Source organism: Rhinichthys klamathensis, unplaced genomic scaffold (genome assembly GCF_029890125.1).
Source record: "Rhinichthys klamathensis goyatoka isolate OS25496 unplaced genomic scaffold, OSU_Roscu_1.1 h1tg000050l_1, whole genome shotgun sequence".
In the NCBI taxonomy this organism is placed as follows: Eukaryota; Metazoa; Chordata; class Actinopteri; order Cypriniformes; family Leuciscidae; genus Rhinichthys; species Rhinichthys klamathensis.
This window is the reverse complement of record NW_026606596.1, coordinates 4,158,054-4,175,283: the sequence shown is the minus strand read 5'-3', so window position 1 is coordinate 4,175,283 and position 17,230 is coordinate 4,158,054. Positions and strand designations below refer to the sequence as shown.

At 41.3% G+C, this 17,230-nt stretch overlaps 1 protein-coding gene across 2 annotated transcripts in view; it reads left to right on the top strand.

The window, feature by feature from the left end:
• The window catches only part of efnb3a (ephrin-B3a), a 62,413-nt gene that overhangs the window by 10,994 nt on the left and 34,189 nt on the right, over positions 1-17,230 (top strand). For both annotated transcript variants that reach the window (XM_056247825.1, XM_056247824.1), the window contains exon 2: positions 13,701-13,996. In XM_056247825.1, the coding sequence (XP_056103800.1) occupies positions 13,701-13,996 (296 nt within the window). The remainder of the gene's footprint in view (positions 1-13,700; positions 13,997-17,230) is intronic.

Genomic DNA, 17,230 nt, shown 5'->3' with positions numbered 1-17,230 from the left:
CCTGTTACCTGGGGACAAAAACGCCGTAGCGCTTTGTCGACTGCTATCATCTCCAAGCAGTTTATGTGAAGGAGCTTTTCCCGTTCTGACCACAGGCCAGCTAGCGGTCTGCCCTCGAGCAGCGCTCCCCACCCCGAGGTGGAGGCGTCCGTAGACACCACCTTCACACTCGAAGCGGTCCCCAGACTCACACCTGACTGATACCAGTCGGTTATTTTCCAAGGTTCCAGAGCTGAAACACACTGAAGGTCGACCCTGAGGCGAAACAGACCCGCTGTCCATGCCCTGGGTGGAACCCGCGCTTTCAGCCACATCTGCAGTGGGCGCATGCGGAGCAAGCCCAACTGGAGTACAGAGGCTGCTGAGGCCATCAGCCCCAGCATTTTCTGAAACCTTTTGAGCGGAACTATCGCGCCGTGGCGGAAGGATTTCGCGCCGCGCTGAATATTAAGCCCGCGCTCTGGTGACAGGCGTGCTGTCATGGACAGCGAGTCCAACACGGTTCCCAGAAAGGAAATTTTCTGACTGGGAGACAGTGAGCTCTTCGCCCAATTGACTGTGAGGCCCAGCTCCTCGAGGTGCTCGAGTAATGCGGCCCTGTGTTCTATGAGCTCCGATCGTGATCGAGCTAGAATCAGCCAATCGTCCAAGTAGTTCAGGACTCGCATGCCCTGAAGTCTCAGGGGTGCGAGCGCCGCGTCCATGCACTTCGTAAATGTACGAGGTGCTAGGGACAGGCCGAACGGCAGGACTGTGTATTGATATGCCTGGGCCTCGAAGGCGAATCTCAAGAATCGCCTGTGATGGGACGTTATTTGTATTTGGAAATAGGCGTCTTTCAGATCTATCGACATAAACCAGTCCCCGTGGCGCACTTGCGCGAGGATTTTCCTGGTCGTAAGCATTCTGAACTGGCATTTCACAAGCACTCTGTTCAGCTGTCGTAGATCTAAAATGGGTCTGAGACCCCCATCCTTTTTCGGTACCAGAAAATATCTGCTGTATAGGCCCCCTTCGCTCTGAGCCTGAGGTAAAGGTTCTATAGCCCCTTTGCTCAGTAGTTTCGCTATCTCGGCACGAAGTAGATGAGACACTTCGTTTTTCACCGTAGTTTCGACACGCGGCGTATAACGGCACGGGCGTCGAGCGAATTGTAGCGAATAGCCTCTCTTTATAGTGTTCAGCACCCATTCTGATACCCCGGGAAGCTTTGACCACGCATCTGCGTGAATAGCTAGAGGTAGAATGAAATCCGGGCTCCGGCCGCGACAAAACGGCAGCTCGAGAGCCCGGGCATACTGGGAACACAACACCGTGTTTACAGCGTTCGAGGCGGGGGGCGCGCTGATCACAGCGGGCGGCCTGGCCGCGCTCAGCTTTTTTATGGCAGATTGTGCAGAAAAAGCGAGCGGGGGAGATCCCGTGGGAATCGGCGTGTCTGTGAGAAAATGTGGGCGCAGGGCTGCGGGCACATTTATTACACTGAAAACATTGTCGGTCATGGCCGACTGAATGTGTGTTGGTTTCGTTTTTACAGAAACCAAGGGACACGCAGCATGTAGTGTGAGCGGGCATGGTGACATGGGCGCGTTTACTACATTGTTTGCACAATCGACCTGAGTCGATTTTATCTGTGCTAGCCCTGCACCGTGGCGGGCTGTGTCTGGGTGTGGGAATGGGCACTGGGTGGGCATTCTTACAACACTCATAACACCATCGGCCGTGGCCGGATTGTTTGTGCGAGCCCTGCATTTTTGCGGGCTGTGTTTGTGTGTAGAAATGAGCCCTGGGTTGTAGGCATTTTCAATACACTCATAACACCATCGGCTGTGGCCGGAATACCAGAAAATACACCATTTATGTGATTTATCTGGGTCGCCGTGGGAACAGCATTTGTGTGCAGGCAAGCGGGCATGGTACTGGCTTGCTTACTGCAAAATACACTGGAACAGTCACATTTTCTGGAACTGAACGAGCGAAAATTTCAGTGGAAGTCTGGCCACGGCGAGACTGAAACACCGTCGATTTCCTAGGAGGCTAGGAAGACTTGTGTTGGTTTCGTTTTACAGAAACTGTGGTAGTGTTTGTGGGCACTGGGTTGTGGGCACATTCACTACATTTAATGCACAATTGACATGCGTCGATTTCATTTGTGCGAGCCCTGTACCGTGGCGGGCTGTGTTTGTGTGTAGAAATGAACACTGGGCTGTGAGCATTTTATTACACTTATAACACCATCGGCTGTGGCCGGAAAACCAGAAATACAAAGATTACATGATTTTTCTGGGTCGCCATGGAAACGGCCTTTATGTGCAGGCAAGCGGGCCGTGGTACCAGCTTGTTTACGGCAAAATACACTGGAACAGTCGCATTTTCTGGAACTGAATGAGCGAAAAGTTTCGGTGGAAGTCTGGCCGCGGCGAGACTAAATTTTTATCTGCTGCGAGAGCCGGGATCGAACACGGGTCTCTCGCGTGAAAGCTTCAGGTTCCGCCACTGGGCCACAGGGAGAACTACACTGCAAGCAGATAAGAGAGCGTCATCACAGTTTTGTGTGTGTCGCCGTTTGTATGCAGGTGTGCATGTTATACAACAGGCTCATTGCTGCAATAATGACATTTTCAGAAACGCTAGCGGAGGGGAGGTCCACAGAGCTCGCCCAATCCTCGCTATCGGATGCCAGAAGAGAACACGCCTCGGTGGGTTCGTCGAACTCGTGGACGGACGCGGCAGCCGTTGTCCGTCAGTGAGCGGCTCGAGCGAAGCCGGCGAAGCTGGCGGGCGAACCGGCGAGCTTTGGCGGGCTGGAGAAAGCTCGGGAGCGCGCTGGGCGCGGCGCTTCTTGCAGCGCGGCGCTTCTTGCGGCGCGGCACCACGGCGGGCTGTGGTGAAGGCTTGGAGAATGATGCCAGGCGAGTCCTCAGAGTCACCATAGGCAAAAGCTCGCAATGAGGGCATCCGCCGTCAGCGAGCGCGAGAGCCGCGTGATCCTCACCCAGGCAGGAAACACAGATGACGTGCCGGTCTCCATCGCTGAGCGGGGCGCGGCACGAGCCACAGGAAGGCATCTTTAAAAAGACGCAGCTCTTTTGTGAGAGAAGTGTGAGTGTCAAGTAAGCGAGCAAACACTCTCAACAGAGTAAATACACACAGAGTATAAAAGGATATAGAACGCCGGAAAGCGTTGAAGGCGGCGAGGCCAGCGACTCCAGAGCTCGTACCGCTGAAAGGCTTGCTTCGACGGCGCGGCTTCTCACTCCGGATCCAGCGATGCGTGTGCGTCGCTGAAGAGATAAAAATCAGCTTGTACCAGCCTAACGAGCATATTTATAGGGTGAGACCACGCCCCTTCTGGCGGGACGTGACGATATGGGCGCGAATTGCCCCCATTGGTCATTACGTCACGCAGAGTCTCTCTCGATACGCTGCTGCATTTGCTGCAGAGCAACCAATAGGCGCGCGAGCTGTTTCGCCTATGTCTGCTTGCTGCTGCAAAGCGTTTTACATTAATAAAAAAATTAAGGATAATTTTTGGCTTCAATATCTCGTGGAAAAGAGTTTTTCCCCTAGCGTAAGCTATTACGCAGTACGAGAGATACTCTCGTAAGAGAACAAAAGTAGTTGAAATAGCTCAACACATCAAGTGTTTCAAGTGGATTCCCCTAATGTAATTTCCCCAAATGAATGAAAATGAAACTTCGAATGGCTTCTGCCGTCTCAAAATTATTCAACCCCTTCATGGCAAGCATCTTTAGGACTTAGTAGAACACCCTTTTGCTGTTATGACCTCCTGAAAATGAGATGTATAACCAGACACCAGTTTCTGGCAGCGTTTCTGAGAAATCTTAGCCCATTCCTCGTGAGCAATGGCCTCCAGTTCAGTAATATTATGGGGTTTGCGTGCTGCAACCGCCTTCTTCATATCCCACCAGAGATTTTATATAGGGTTCAAGTCAGGTGACTGGGATGCCACTGTAGAATCTTCCAGGACCTCTTCTGCAACCAAGCCTTGGTGGAATTTGAGGTATGCTTGGGATCATTGTCCTGTTGAAAGGTCCAATGACGCTCAAGCTTCATCTTCCTCAGTGATGGCATGACGTTTTCTCCTAGGATTTCCTGATACTTCAATTAATCCATCTTGCCTTCAACACACTGCAGGTTTCCAGTGCCAGAGGATGCAAAGCAGCCCCAGAGCATCACAGAGCCACTGTCATGCTTAACTGTAGGCAGAGTGTTCTTTTCAGCATATGCTTCATTCTTCTTCCTCCAGACATACCGCTGAGCCATAGGGCCGAAAAGTTCCAGTTTTGTTTCATGGACAGAACAGAATCCCAAAACTTCTGTGGCTTATTTATATGATTTTGAGCACTTAGGGTCAGTAGTGGTGGTGTACGTCTTGGAGTTCTGGCCTGGAAACTGCATGCGTTTAGTATGCGCCTTACTGTGCAAGCTGAAACATCAGTGCCTGTTGCCACCAAGTCTTGCTGCAGGTCTTTTGCAGTCACCCAAGGGTTTTTCTGAACCTGCCTTCTCAGAAATCTGGTTGCAGCCGTTTATAGCTTCCTTTTTCTGCCCCGTCCAGGTAGTGTATCCACTATTCCTTTTACTTTGAACCTGCTAACTATGCTTCCAACGGTGTCTCTAGGAACATTTACTGCCTTCACTATCTTTTTGTATCCTGTTCCTTGTTTGTGAAGAGTGATGATATCTTCTCTTAACTTTTTGGACCATTCTTTTGACTTAGCCATATTTCTAACATGCAGTCAAACGTGACACTCAACAAGCCGAGCCAGTTCATTAATTTCATGTGTTCTAGCTCAAGCACACCTGGTGCAACTAATGAAGCCCTTGATTAATTGCATCAGATGTGCTTGAGACAACAACTGTTTTGCAGATGTGTGCTGTTGTGAGGGATTCTATTCAGGGGGTTCAATAATTCTGAGACTGCAGAAGTCATTAAAAGTTGCATTTCCAGTTAAATTTGGGAAAACCACTTGAAACATTTGTTGTGTTGACCCAGCAAACAATTTTGCGTTTAAAAGACATCTAATAGCCATCCAAACACAGCCCTGATGTCTAGGCTAAAACAAGGCAACATTTGGGAAAGTGTATTAGACGTCTAACCATATCCCAAGACTAGACTAGTCATCAATTAGATTAAATGAAATGAAACACCAAATGAAATGAAACCAAACACCTTGTAATCACTGTTGTCTTTGCTTACATGATGGAATATCATACATCTCGCAAGTTATTTTGGTAATAACCAAATTCAAGGTTATTTTGGCTAGATGTGGGTTACTCATAGCCGGACTATATCGGGTCTATTAGTTAACCTAGACGGTGAAATGACGGCTATTGCTTGCTGGGGAGCTATTTCTATTACTGAATAATTTAGATTACAACTGTAACTATACAAATACATTTGTAATATAAATGTAATTGAAAGTGTTCAGATTTTTATGTTTCTAAAGCTGTGCGTATGTAAATACTTGTATGTTTTAGATGCTGTCAGTACATACATATTATACCTTTCAGTCTATATCCTAACAAAAAATATGTAAACGTTATGTAGGAAACCTACAATTATGTTAATGTGATCAGGCTGAGTTGGAGACCTTGATCTTTTGTGAAACTCTATAGACGTATAACAGTCCTTGAATCATTTTCGCAGGATAAACATGTGACAAACGAGATTTAAGCAGAATTCTCTGTTTACATTACTTATTTTATTATTAATTTATTTTCCCCATCTATGGTTCTCATCAAGGCCTTTGATTTATACAGTACCAGCAAACCTTGAAACTTCATAGTTTGACTTTTTGAGCACTCAGTTTCAGTGTTATTTAGCTGGACCTGCTATCTTCACGATGAAAACCTCCCTCTCTCTTGTTTCACTCATATTTAATTTTCGGTTTCAAAGGTGCGTCTCTGGCATGCCTTCAAAGCCCTGGCATGATACTGTGCTGTGTGTGGAAAGCGTAATTACAGTTTTAAGATTACCCTGATGATTGTTCTGAACCAAGGGGGGTGAGGGTGGTATTACGGTGGACTACAGACACAAGGATTGCACTATACTGTACATCTGTTAACATCAGCACCCCTTGTAAAACAACGTTTAGGATGACGACAGTTGTTTCTTTCGCTGTTGTTCACTTTCGCTGTATGTCATGCATGGATTGAGGATACACAGGATTGGGGTTCTGATGTTATTCAATTTATTGGAAAAACTCATTCCTCCTCCTCTCTCTCTATTTTTCTACCTGGTTTGCCATCCTCATGAAGGTCGGATGAGCATTTATTGCTTCTGAAGGAAAAATGTAGGTAATTGGCAGGCCTTATATGTGAATCATGAACAATAGATTGTCAAGAAACACATTTAAGAAAAGTAAACCGACCTCGATGAGAACATGCATTTGTTTTTATAGACTAATGCATCATGGTCATCGTGTTAACATGGTTAACATGTCTCATTATAGACCCAAAATTAATCTTCAGACTTCCTCTGTGGAATTTTACGGAATGGATTTAAATTGGTCAAATGTGTGAAAATGTTGGACCCACACACCTCCACTCTGAAAAGATGTGTGTATACTAAACAGGTCGCTGAACATTTTATCCATAATCTTTAAAAAGAATCCGATTTGGTTAATTCCCCCATGGCTCGGTTTCGAACATGAAAACGGAGAGTTGAGAGAAAGCGCGAGAACAGATGAAAAGTGAGTTGGGAGTTATCCTCTCTCCCTGTGCCCTCCCCTCCCTCCCTTCCAAACAAAGGGAAGGTTATTTTTAGTGACGTTCATTTTTAATCATCGGAGTGTTTGGAGCTTGATGAGTCTTTTCTTGTTGGGCTGAGGAGTCAGCGGCCTCTGGGCCCACCAGCTCCCTTGAGCTCCTCAACCTGACCACAACAGAAGACCACCCAGATATGCTTTGTGTAGCGGTGCCCAAAATGTTGTTGGCCGATCATATTATTTGCCAATAAGCTATAATATATATTACATTATTATTTTCAGTATTGCACCATGCTTTTTTGTAATGTGCATCAGTGAAAAGTAGTTCAGTTTTATAAAAAAGGGGTCTTGTGACCTCTATTTGATACTATTTTGTTGAACACAGTCTACTTGCTATTTTTAATCACAAAGACCCATCCTGTGTCAACACTCTTTACATGTGCATCTGAGGGCTTTCATTTACACCACTGTTGTCATGATTCTGCCATCATATCTTTGATTTCTCTAGTCTTGTGGCAGGATCATGGCAGACTCATGTTTTGTGTACAAGCACATGGCCTGTTGTTTGGGCCATGTGCTTGTGTTGTCTCGTTTGATACCCCGCCCCCTTGTTATCCTCGTCTTGTCATTATTGTCTAGTCAGTTTCACCTGTTCTTGTCATTAGTGTCTCCCTATTTAATCCCCTTGTGTTTTCTGTCCTGTGTCGGTACATTGTCAACTAATGCGTGTAACTCTTTGTGAGTACTTTGTCTGAATCTTGTGAGAAGTATTGTGAGTTTGTGTAGCTATTTGTTTCTTTTGTTCTAGTCTTCAAGTCAGTATTTAGTCTTTAGTTATTTTCTATTCTTAGTCTTGCTTGTTGCCTCTAGTCTTGTTTTGCCCCCTCGTGGGTTTTGTTTTCTCAGTGGTTCATGTAGGTTGTCTACAAACTCGGAAGGTTGGTGGTTCAATCCCCGGTTCCACCTGACCAAGTGTCGAGGTGTCCATGAGCAAGACACCTAACCCCAGCTGCTCCCGACGAGTTGGAGGGCGCCTTGTATGGCTGACACCGCCGTCGGTGTATGAGTGAGTGAATGGGTGAATTTGAGGCAAATTGTAGAGCGCTTTGGTGGCCATTGGGTCTGTGAAAGCGCTATATAAATGCAGTCCATTTACCATTTTGGGTTCGTTTATCTGCACCCTCATGACAACTGTTCAAAAGTTTGGAGTCAGTAAGATTTTATTCAGCAACATTCAATTGACCAAAAGTGACTAAATACTTTTGCATTGTTACAAAAAGATTCTGTTTCACCCTAATGCTGTTGCTTTCTTTTCATCAAAGAATGTATCAAGGTTTCTACAAAAATATCGAAAGCAGTTATTTTAAATCAATAATTTCACTATTACTGTTTTATTGTATTTTAGATCAAATAAATGCAGCCTTGGTGAGCATGTGAAACTGTTCAAAAACGCTAGTATACAAATCCTTACTATTGTAAGTGTATACTTGTGTTCTGCTAAGTAAGACCTTTCCAACAGTATGATGCGTAACTATCTGTATGATATTTTACAGATTCCTGTGATTATACATTATTTTATCAATTGTGAAACATAACATATGTAGCACATTAAAAAGCAGTGTTTAAGATTTATCTAGATCAGAAGCTTTCAAATGACACCGGTTTTTAATTAGGTAGCTGCTACAGTTGAATGGGTTAAAACTCGAAAAGTGAAATATCGGTTATCGCATCGGCCACAGCAAGCTGTTGATTATAGTTTACCGTTATCACACCCAGAAGTTCCATATCTTTGCATCCATAGTTTTAGGCTTTTTGTGTTTGCATATGTGAGTCACTTTACGTTTGTGGCATGTGGTTCTCAGCCACGTGGTAAGTGAGTTTCAGTCCATCAGAGTTCAGGAATGTGTAAGCTATCTCCAGCCCTTAGCTAATTAAATAGCACTGATAAGAACATGAAACAACACTCTCCGAGCCCTTAAGATAATCTGGGTGCCCTCAGCAGGTCTTGACGACCATAAACTCGACACACACACACACATACACATACACGCTTTTAAATGACTGCATGCATACTTTTTTGTTTTTAATCAAAGCTCAATACGAGTTACTGCAGTCTAGACTCACATGGAATCAGATTAACACAGAATGGTCATTTTATGAATAAATTATACAAATTGCCACTCGTTATGTTCGATTATTAAATATTTTGCTCTTACGCTTTGCTGAAGCTACTGATAAAAGTGTACTCTTAGTTCAGCGTAGCACCGTATTTAAATATAAACACATTTGCACAATTTTACCTCAAATCAGTATGGACTTGGTATGGACTAATCCTAACCCTAAAAGAAAACATTCTGCGTTTTTAAATCGCTGAAAAAAAAGTTTACTCTATTATTTACTGCATTATTTATAAGTTTTACTTTTAAAGACAATGTGGGTTTGTAACTTCAGGGGATCTACGTGCACACAAACACATTTTTAGAGGATATGGGGAAGGGAAATATCCCTAGTTTTGTGCAATTACAAAAAATTATAATAAAATAGTGTCATTATATAAACTCAAAATAGAGGTAATTTTCCACATTGCTGCAGTGAGGTGAAGTGTAATCGGTGGTTCACTTCTTGTATTTGTTTGAGTTTTAGCTCAATCAGCCTTCTGTTGCTTTAGTGTGGCAACAGGGAGCTTTTATACTTGTGATTCTGCAGTGACGAATCGATAATAAGTATAAACCTGATCCATTAACTTTAAAGTACTTAATCACTGATTTGAGAGGGTTTATTTCTAGTCTGAAGTGTCATTTTTCCCATGTAAGAATGGGATTTTCTTAAATTTCCATGTAAATGAAGATAAACATCGTCATTTCATGCCGCATCTTTCATACATAAAAAGATCAGTTTTCAGATGGCGGTGTATTAAAATCAGAGTTCATGGAATTCACAGAAGGAGTGTTTCAAATAGGCATGTAGACATTTCTCACTTTGATTGTCTGTTCACTTCAGTGCAAAAAAAGGTTTGATTCGACTAAAATTTTAACTAAAAATCACCTTTTCCATGAATAAATATATTTGCAAAAATCACCAACCCGAAAGAAAATTTCACTTTGTCAGGTCTGATAATCACTGCAAAGAACGCACAATATTTCTGCAATTCACTTGAACCATGAACAGACAATAACTGTCAATTTCTTCAATAAGCAAAGCTTTTTTTTTTCCAGTGAAAAGGAAAGAGAAATGCATTTAGCTCGTCAACTGGTGATCGCATCACAGAGAAATTTTGACATGCTCAAAAGCCTTTGAAAAATCAGTGTAGTGTAGTCAGAAACAGATGTAGCATGTTACATTTGCCTCCATCAGTATATTGTATTATGCTAAGATTTGATTTTTGTCCTTTTGCTATTCTGGGGTGGTCTTGGTAATGGTCGCCGTGCTTCGTATGCCTCAGCAGGGGTCTGACAGCTCTCTGATAGAAATGTCTTCCGTTTACACGGAACAGTTGGGATCTGCAGGCTGGCAGGATTTGAGGTTAACGTATCCATTTGCTTGAGCGTAAGGAAAACAAGATGAAAGATAAAATGAGCGTTAGATGAAATGCGCCGTTGTCCTCTGTTGCGAAATTAAAGGGGCCATACTCTACACTTTTGGACTACATAGAATGTCCCAAAACAGTCATAATGTAGTATTTCACGATCATGTTCTACCCTCTCTATGACCCTTTTAACACTGACGGCGGTTTGCAGCAGCCAGAAATCTATTTTGATGGTTATATACAATGAAAGTCCCCACCTGCTTTTCTCAAATAACATAAGACATTCAGAAATATTATGCATGAATTTGGAATTATTATGGATGAATGAGGCATTTATATAGCGAATTATTATGATTTTCACTTCCTTTTCATTCTGTCGGATTATCTTGCTGAAAACAAACTTTGGGAAGCCCGACATGGGTTCATGGGTAAATGTTGTGTTGGTGTGAGTGAAGTGGAGGTTTGTTGATAAGTGAAAGGGGGAAAACAGAGTCTGGATTCAAGAAACCCAAGGGCGGCCCAAAGTCACTCGACCTCTGCAGTGCAAGTGTAAAGGAGCCCTGGGATTCAAACCAGCACAGAAACCCACAACACCTACGTAATCAGGCTAACCACCTCTAACCTTTATCTAAACAATGTGGGGTGAGTTCACTAACCAATCGCAATCTAGTTTAACCAGTAAAGAATGCCAGATTGCCCCCCTGTGTTTTCTACCGCACTCAATTAGGTAAATATATCACGCAGACAAAAGGATTAAACAAGTCTCTATAAATAACTAAACATACAGACAGTCTGATGAACCCAGTTCATCTTTAATGGTCAGAGTGTGCATGTGTGTGTGTGGTGTGGTCATCACAATTCAAAGCCTTTGTTAAATTGCTTGGTTCGATGAGCAGCACAATGTAAACACCGAAGTCCTAGTTTGTGTTTTGCTCCAAACAGTGGTGTTCTGAATTTTCGTTTGATAATTTAAAGCATCTGATTATCATATGATTTTGCCCTCAGTCTGATCCCTTATGTTAGTAGCTAATGAATAGGCTAAAATCACATTGGCTTTGTTTGCATCTTGGTCATATGTGTTAGGTGTGACGGATGACTGATTGAGGCCTAAACTCATTGTGTTAATGTATGTTGATACACAGATCAGGTGCTTTTGCTGTCAAATGATTTTAACTTTTTTTTCCCTCACTATCTGTCTGACTAGGAAAGTTTTTTAGATCTGTCTGTCTCTCTGTGCAATGGTGTCTTACAAACTGCGGTGTGGTTAATTGGAGTTTTGCTTGGATGTCTCGGCCTGATGAAAATGTCAAGCTTTATACACTTAGAGCGAGGAGTGAGGGGCCTACAAAATGCCTTTATCTGCAGTGGGGTTACTTGTGAGGTAAATTTTCAACTTCAGAACAAGACTCTGTCTCTGAATAGAGCTAAAATGTCAGTCTGGTAAATGCCACAGCTTTTTTTCCTCAAGAGGATGGAGGTATAGGAGCTTTTAAGTGCTGTGTCTCAGCTTTGGTCTTTGGTTTGACTGAGAATGTGCTGTAAAATACTGAATAACTGTTTGCTGTGCTCTAAGCTGTTTTTATGAAAACTTTTCATATATTTGGATATGATATTGTCACATAAATACTCTTTCTATCATCTGTTTTTATGCCAAGCTAATGAATTCTCAAACCCTTTTCTATTTTCATTATGACATGTAGTATTTATCAAAGGAATAGTTCACCCAAAAATGAACACATAAAACAAGTGAGGATGTCAAACTCCGAAATAAAAAAGTGCCTTAAACATTCTCCAAAACCTTCTTTGGTTTGTTCATGAGAGAAGAAGCATTGTTGTTTTTGAGTTTTCTTCATGTGACATTGCACATAATTCAGTAAAAACTCTACAGGGAAATTCAGTCATAACTATATTGGGACTAAATAGAGGCCTTGTATTTAATTTTATATTTTATTTGTGGCAGCATCCAGCACATCTTGCAACAGTCTTTATCTTGAGACAGGCTCTTTAAAAATTACTATTTAACATATATGGCTCATTAAAAAAGTGACACAGAGTGCTGAATTCCCATCAAGCAGTTGCAACAAAAATAGTGTGTGCATGTTTATTATGATTATTACGGCAATGCAAGCAGCACAAAAAGACAGCCTTAGGGTGTTTTTCATTTAGTTGATCAGTGAGTTTTTGGCATAAACCACCATTCATTCAGAAAACACCAAAGCCTGTAGTTTTCTTCTTAAAGAGGTCTTATGATTTTTTGCATTTGCAACTTTTAGTGTGTAATGTTAGTGTTTGAATATGAAAAAGGTCTGCAAAGTTACAAAGCACAAAGTCCACCCCAAAGGGAGTTATTCTCTATATCAGTAAGCACTGATTCTAAATTCTCTATGAAGTACCTAGATTGTATCCTTGAGTTTTCTTCTGGGATCGTGCAAGCCACAATATTCCTCATTTATATAAATCCCAACCATGTCATAGGCAAAAATGTAAAAAAATAAAAAATGGCCGAGGCATGGCTGAATTGAGTTAGTACTGTGTTGATGGTAAGGGGCGTGACTTTTCAGAAGCACACTCAAAGTGTTTGACCAATCACAATCTCTGGTCCAGCCAAAATCAGAGCACACTGCGCTCTTGAGAGGGAGACAAACTGGGAAGAGAGGTGCTGCAATAATGTAAAATATGTGACAAATAATGTTTTTTAACATTCATTTCACGCATGAAAATGTGTTCTAGTAGACCCCCAAAACAAGGGTGTAATAGGTCTGCTCAAAAAAAAAAAACCTTCATTCATGATTCATTTAGGAATTAAACTGATCGAGTTCTCTGTTAACTCATTGACTCAATGATCCGGACACAGCTGTTAACATCTCGCTGAAGAGGAAGATTATTAAATAATAGCTAAAATTCTGTTTCTTGCACAAGTTGTATGGATTATTTTATGATACTTTTATGGTGCTTTTGAGTAATTTTTTTAACTTGGAAGTCCCCATTCATTATAATTGCATTGAAAAGAGTGACTGTTTAACAGAAGAAAGTCATACAGGTTTAGAAAGAAACAAATGAGGGTAAGTAAATGATGACCGAAATATTAATTTTTGGGTGAACTTTCCCTTTAAGCCCTTGGCTGCTTCCCACAATCTAAGCGATTCCAGGTTTTACTATTGCAGACAAAATGTAACCTCTACACACACTCATTTTCATCACATTGGCAAGCAAAGCCATACATATGCCCTCTCACACACTCTCCAGAACCAAAGGGCATGTATATTTACGTTTTGTGTAAAAAAATGTATGAACAAAAGGGCAGTTCCAGCATCAAACAGGCCTAGCAGTTTCACATGCACGTACATGCAAGCAAATATCAGACTGTCAATCTCAGTTTCCATGGAGATGAACATTTATTTATAGTCTGTCACTCACTCTTCATCTCTCTCTTTCTGCAGGTTTGGAGATGAGAGGGGCTACATACTCTACCCTCAAATAGGGGATCGTTTGGACCTTGTGTGTCCTGCCACAAATCCCTTGGGGCCAAACTCTCCCTCTGAGTATGAGTTTTATAAACTGTACCTGGTGTCCTCACGAGAGCAGGCCGACAAGTGTGAGGTGATGGGCGCCCCCAACCTGTTGCTCACCTGCGACAAACCCAACAGCGATATGAGGTTTACCATCAAGTTCCAGGAGTATTCGCCCAACCTCTGGGGCCACGAGTTCAAGAACTTACGAGACTACTACATTATAGGTAAGTGTGTGTGTGTGTTCTGTTAACCAATATCGTAATGACAAGAAACAGAGAGTGCAGTCAATTCCCTACTTTGGGTTTAGCTATTTTTTACCAAACCAGTGTGTCTGCACCTGGAAAATTTTAATGAAGCACCATCTATAACCATAGATGTGTGTACAGAATGGGATTAAGCATTCGTAAAAGGAGGTAGTGTGCCTCCGTTATTTATTTATTTTTTTTTATCTAGCCAACATATGTTGGGGCTGCAGTGCAGTAGTGAGCACACATATTCCAGGCATATTTTTCCTTGGTGTTCAAGTTGGTAACACATTTTTGAGCCTTGTCATGTTCAATAATCTTAATCTCCCCTTCCTTCTTTATTTTTTTTTGTCACCCTCTATTATAACTGTTCTTAAACTATCAGCCAACAAGCCAAATTTTGCCCACATATTTTTTTATCTTGTGCCCTCCTCAAATGTGAGGAATAATTTGTCCTCTAATCAGACCTACAATTCAATTTTTGACTTTCTACATTTTGGTTTTAATGTACAGATACCCACACATGACATCCGGGGAGAAAATAACAAGATATCATGGTCACCAATTAAGAATTTGTTTCCATGACTTAATTAATTCCCTCATTTTAGTTAAATGAGTTAAACGTGGCCATGATTTAACTAAATTAAAACAAGAGAACAGATTACAACAATGTAGCTACAAGTTAACTAAAATGAAGGAAGGAATAAATAAAACATGGCCATGAATTAATAAATTATTTTAATAAATCGTGTGAATGAATTCTTAATTCGTGGCCGCAATATCTATTTTTTCATCCACCTGTCATGCGCAGGGCTCCGTATTAATGTTATCTTGTAGTTGTGTAGGATTTATAGCACACAACCTTTCCCAAACATTTTCAGTGGATGTAATTATTTATCTATTTATTTGATTCACATCCATGAAAACAGTATTGTTATGGTTGTGTGCTAAGCTGTATGATAACTGTTCTTTTATAGTTAAAGTTCAAGGTAAAAACATGTATATTTGTTGCAGCTACTCAAATGGCGCTAGTTGACTGCCATATTTAACCCTTATGTTGTGTTCTGGTCATTTTGATCCGGAGAGGATTTTCTTTTTCCCGAAAATGTTAGTTAATTTTATCGCATTGGACTAAAACTTACTGACTTTGCTCACAAATGGTACAACTAATTCCCAATTTTTTTGACCAATTTAAGATCAGATCATTGAGGCCTACAATCAATCAGTTTAAAAAAATATAATACAAAACCTGTCCTAGTTGAAAGAAAACAAGTTGACATCCAATATTTGGTGATAATATAGCATTAAGAGCAATTTACAAGCAATTTTTAAAAGGCCAGTCATTTTGAAAAGGCCACCGGAAACACAAAAGGTGTTGCGTGGTTTTCAACAGTGTAAGGGTTAATTATGAATTTGAGAGCCCTGATTTAAAATGATTAAATATTAAAAAAAAGGTTAAAGCCCAAAAATACGATTTAAAAAAAATTGAATGGACAAACATTTTAGGGAACATTTGCTAATTGCCCAAGTGCAATAATAACACGCGTTAGCCGCAGGGATTCTGTCCCGTCAAATGTACCTCATAGTTGCTCCACCAATAGATGAATCCATCGATAAAACAGAGAATATGTGTGCGTGTTACTGTTTGTTCCCTAGGGAAATCACTTTTAATTAACCTATGTTGGCAGTTGTTAATTTCTACAATATGCCCGTAATGAGAAAGAGAAAGACAGAGCGTCGGGTGCTGTGCGGTTTTGCACACGCTTGTGATTATGTGGATCTTAATTGGCTGTAATGGGCCTGTGAGACTCAAGGGCATTTAAGAGCAGCTAGAGACATCAGCCCGACCAATGTAAAACACACATGCACTGTGTGTTTCACTTCCCAAATATCCATGTATGGCGTCTGTGCTGTTATAAGTCACAGATGTAAACTATTTATGTGTATTAATATAGAATAAAAGCATTAATGTATTAATGTAGATTTTTGTGGTTTCGTCCTGGTGTGTGTGGCTGCGAGTGATGCTTTTAGCTGGTGCTTGTTTCCCCTGTGATCTGCACTGTTTGAAGCTGAGATCTTCTCCCTGCTGAGAGTGTATCAGAGTGTATCAAACGCTCCGAGCTCTTTTGTCAAAACTTTGATCACTGGGCGCTAACTGAGATCCCAGGGGAGCACTTTACCCTAAAAAAGCGTTCAAAAAACCCAATGCATTAGAATCCCTCTCCAAAACCTCCCCTTTACCATCCTGTTCTGCCAAGCACATACTCACACAGTCGATAATTTACAGTAGTCGCCTTGTTGCATTGCTGACCATGTTAACGGTAAGATTAAAAAGTGTATTACCGTGGACTTACATGTAGCATATGCCTTTGTTTGCCAATCCTACAGCTACTCATTTATATTTCAGCTCTGGAGCATCAGTGTGTGTGTGTATGTTTATGTTTGTGTCACACTGGATTAGACTTGTGGTGAGGGGTTGTTAATTATTGAAAAGGTCTTGTTGGTTTATTTATCAAGGTTAAGCTGAAATATTAGAGATGAGCCCTACTCCGACCCTCCTCTGTGTGTGTACACAAATACATAACCTCCCAGTGTGAGCAAGTGACGCAATACAGCAAAATGAGCTATGATCAATAAAACTACATTGTCTGCTCGTGAGCAACGTCATTTAGATTTAGATTTTAGACATACTTTTTTCAGTAAATACATTTTTTAAGATTCAGATTTAAAATTTTACATTTAGATTTAACATATCATGATTTTGATTTGAGATTCCAATTTTAAAAAATGCATTTAAATTTGAATTATTTTTAAGACTTGGATTAGAGTTAGATTTGTACTTGTATTTAAAATTTATATTTCATATTTTACATTTAGATTGAACACTTAAGATATTGATTTAAGATTTGGATTTAAAATTTGCATTTAGATTTATTTGATTTGAGAGACTAAGGTGTTTTGTGATTTCAACGCTTATCACTATCACTTATTAATCATCTGTCACTAGCTATATTTCAGCTACAATTCATACTACTATTGTCATAATGATCCAAATGACAACAGGAAGCAAACGCGAGTTGACTCTTTTAATAAGGAAGTAAATGTCACAAACAAACTGGAACAGTACAAGCCGATGGTAGTGGGTGGCGCAGGGACTTCGATGGTCAGACTAGTGAAAGTGCCGTGATGAGACGATGGTGAGAAGACAATCCA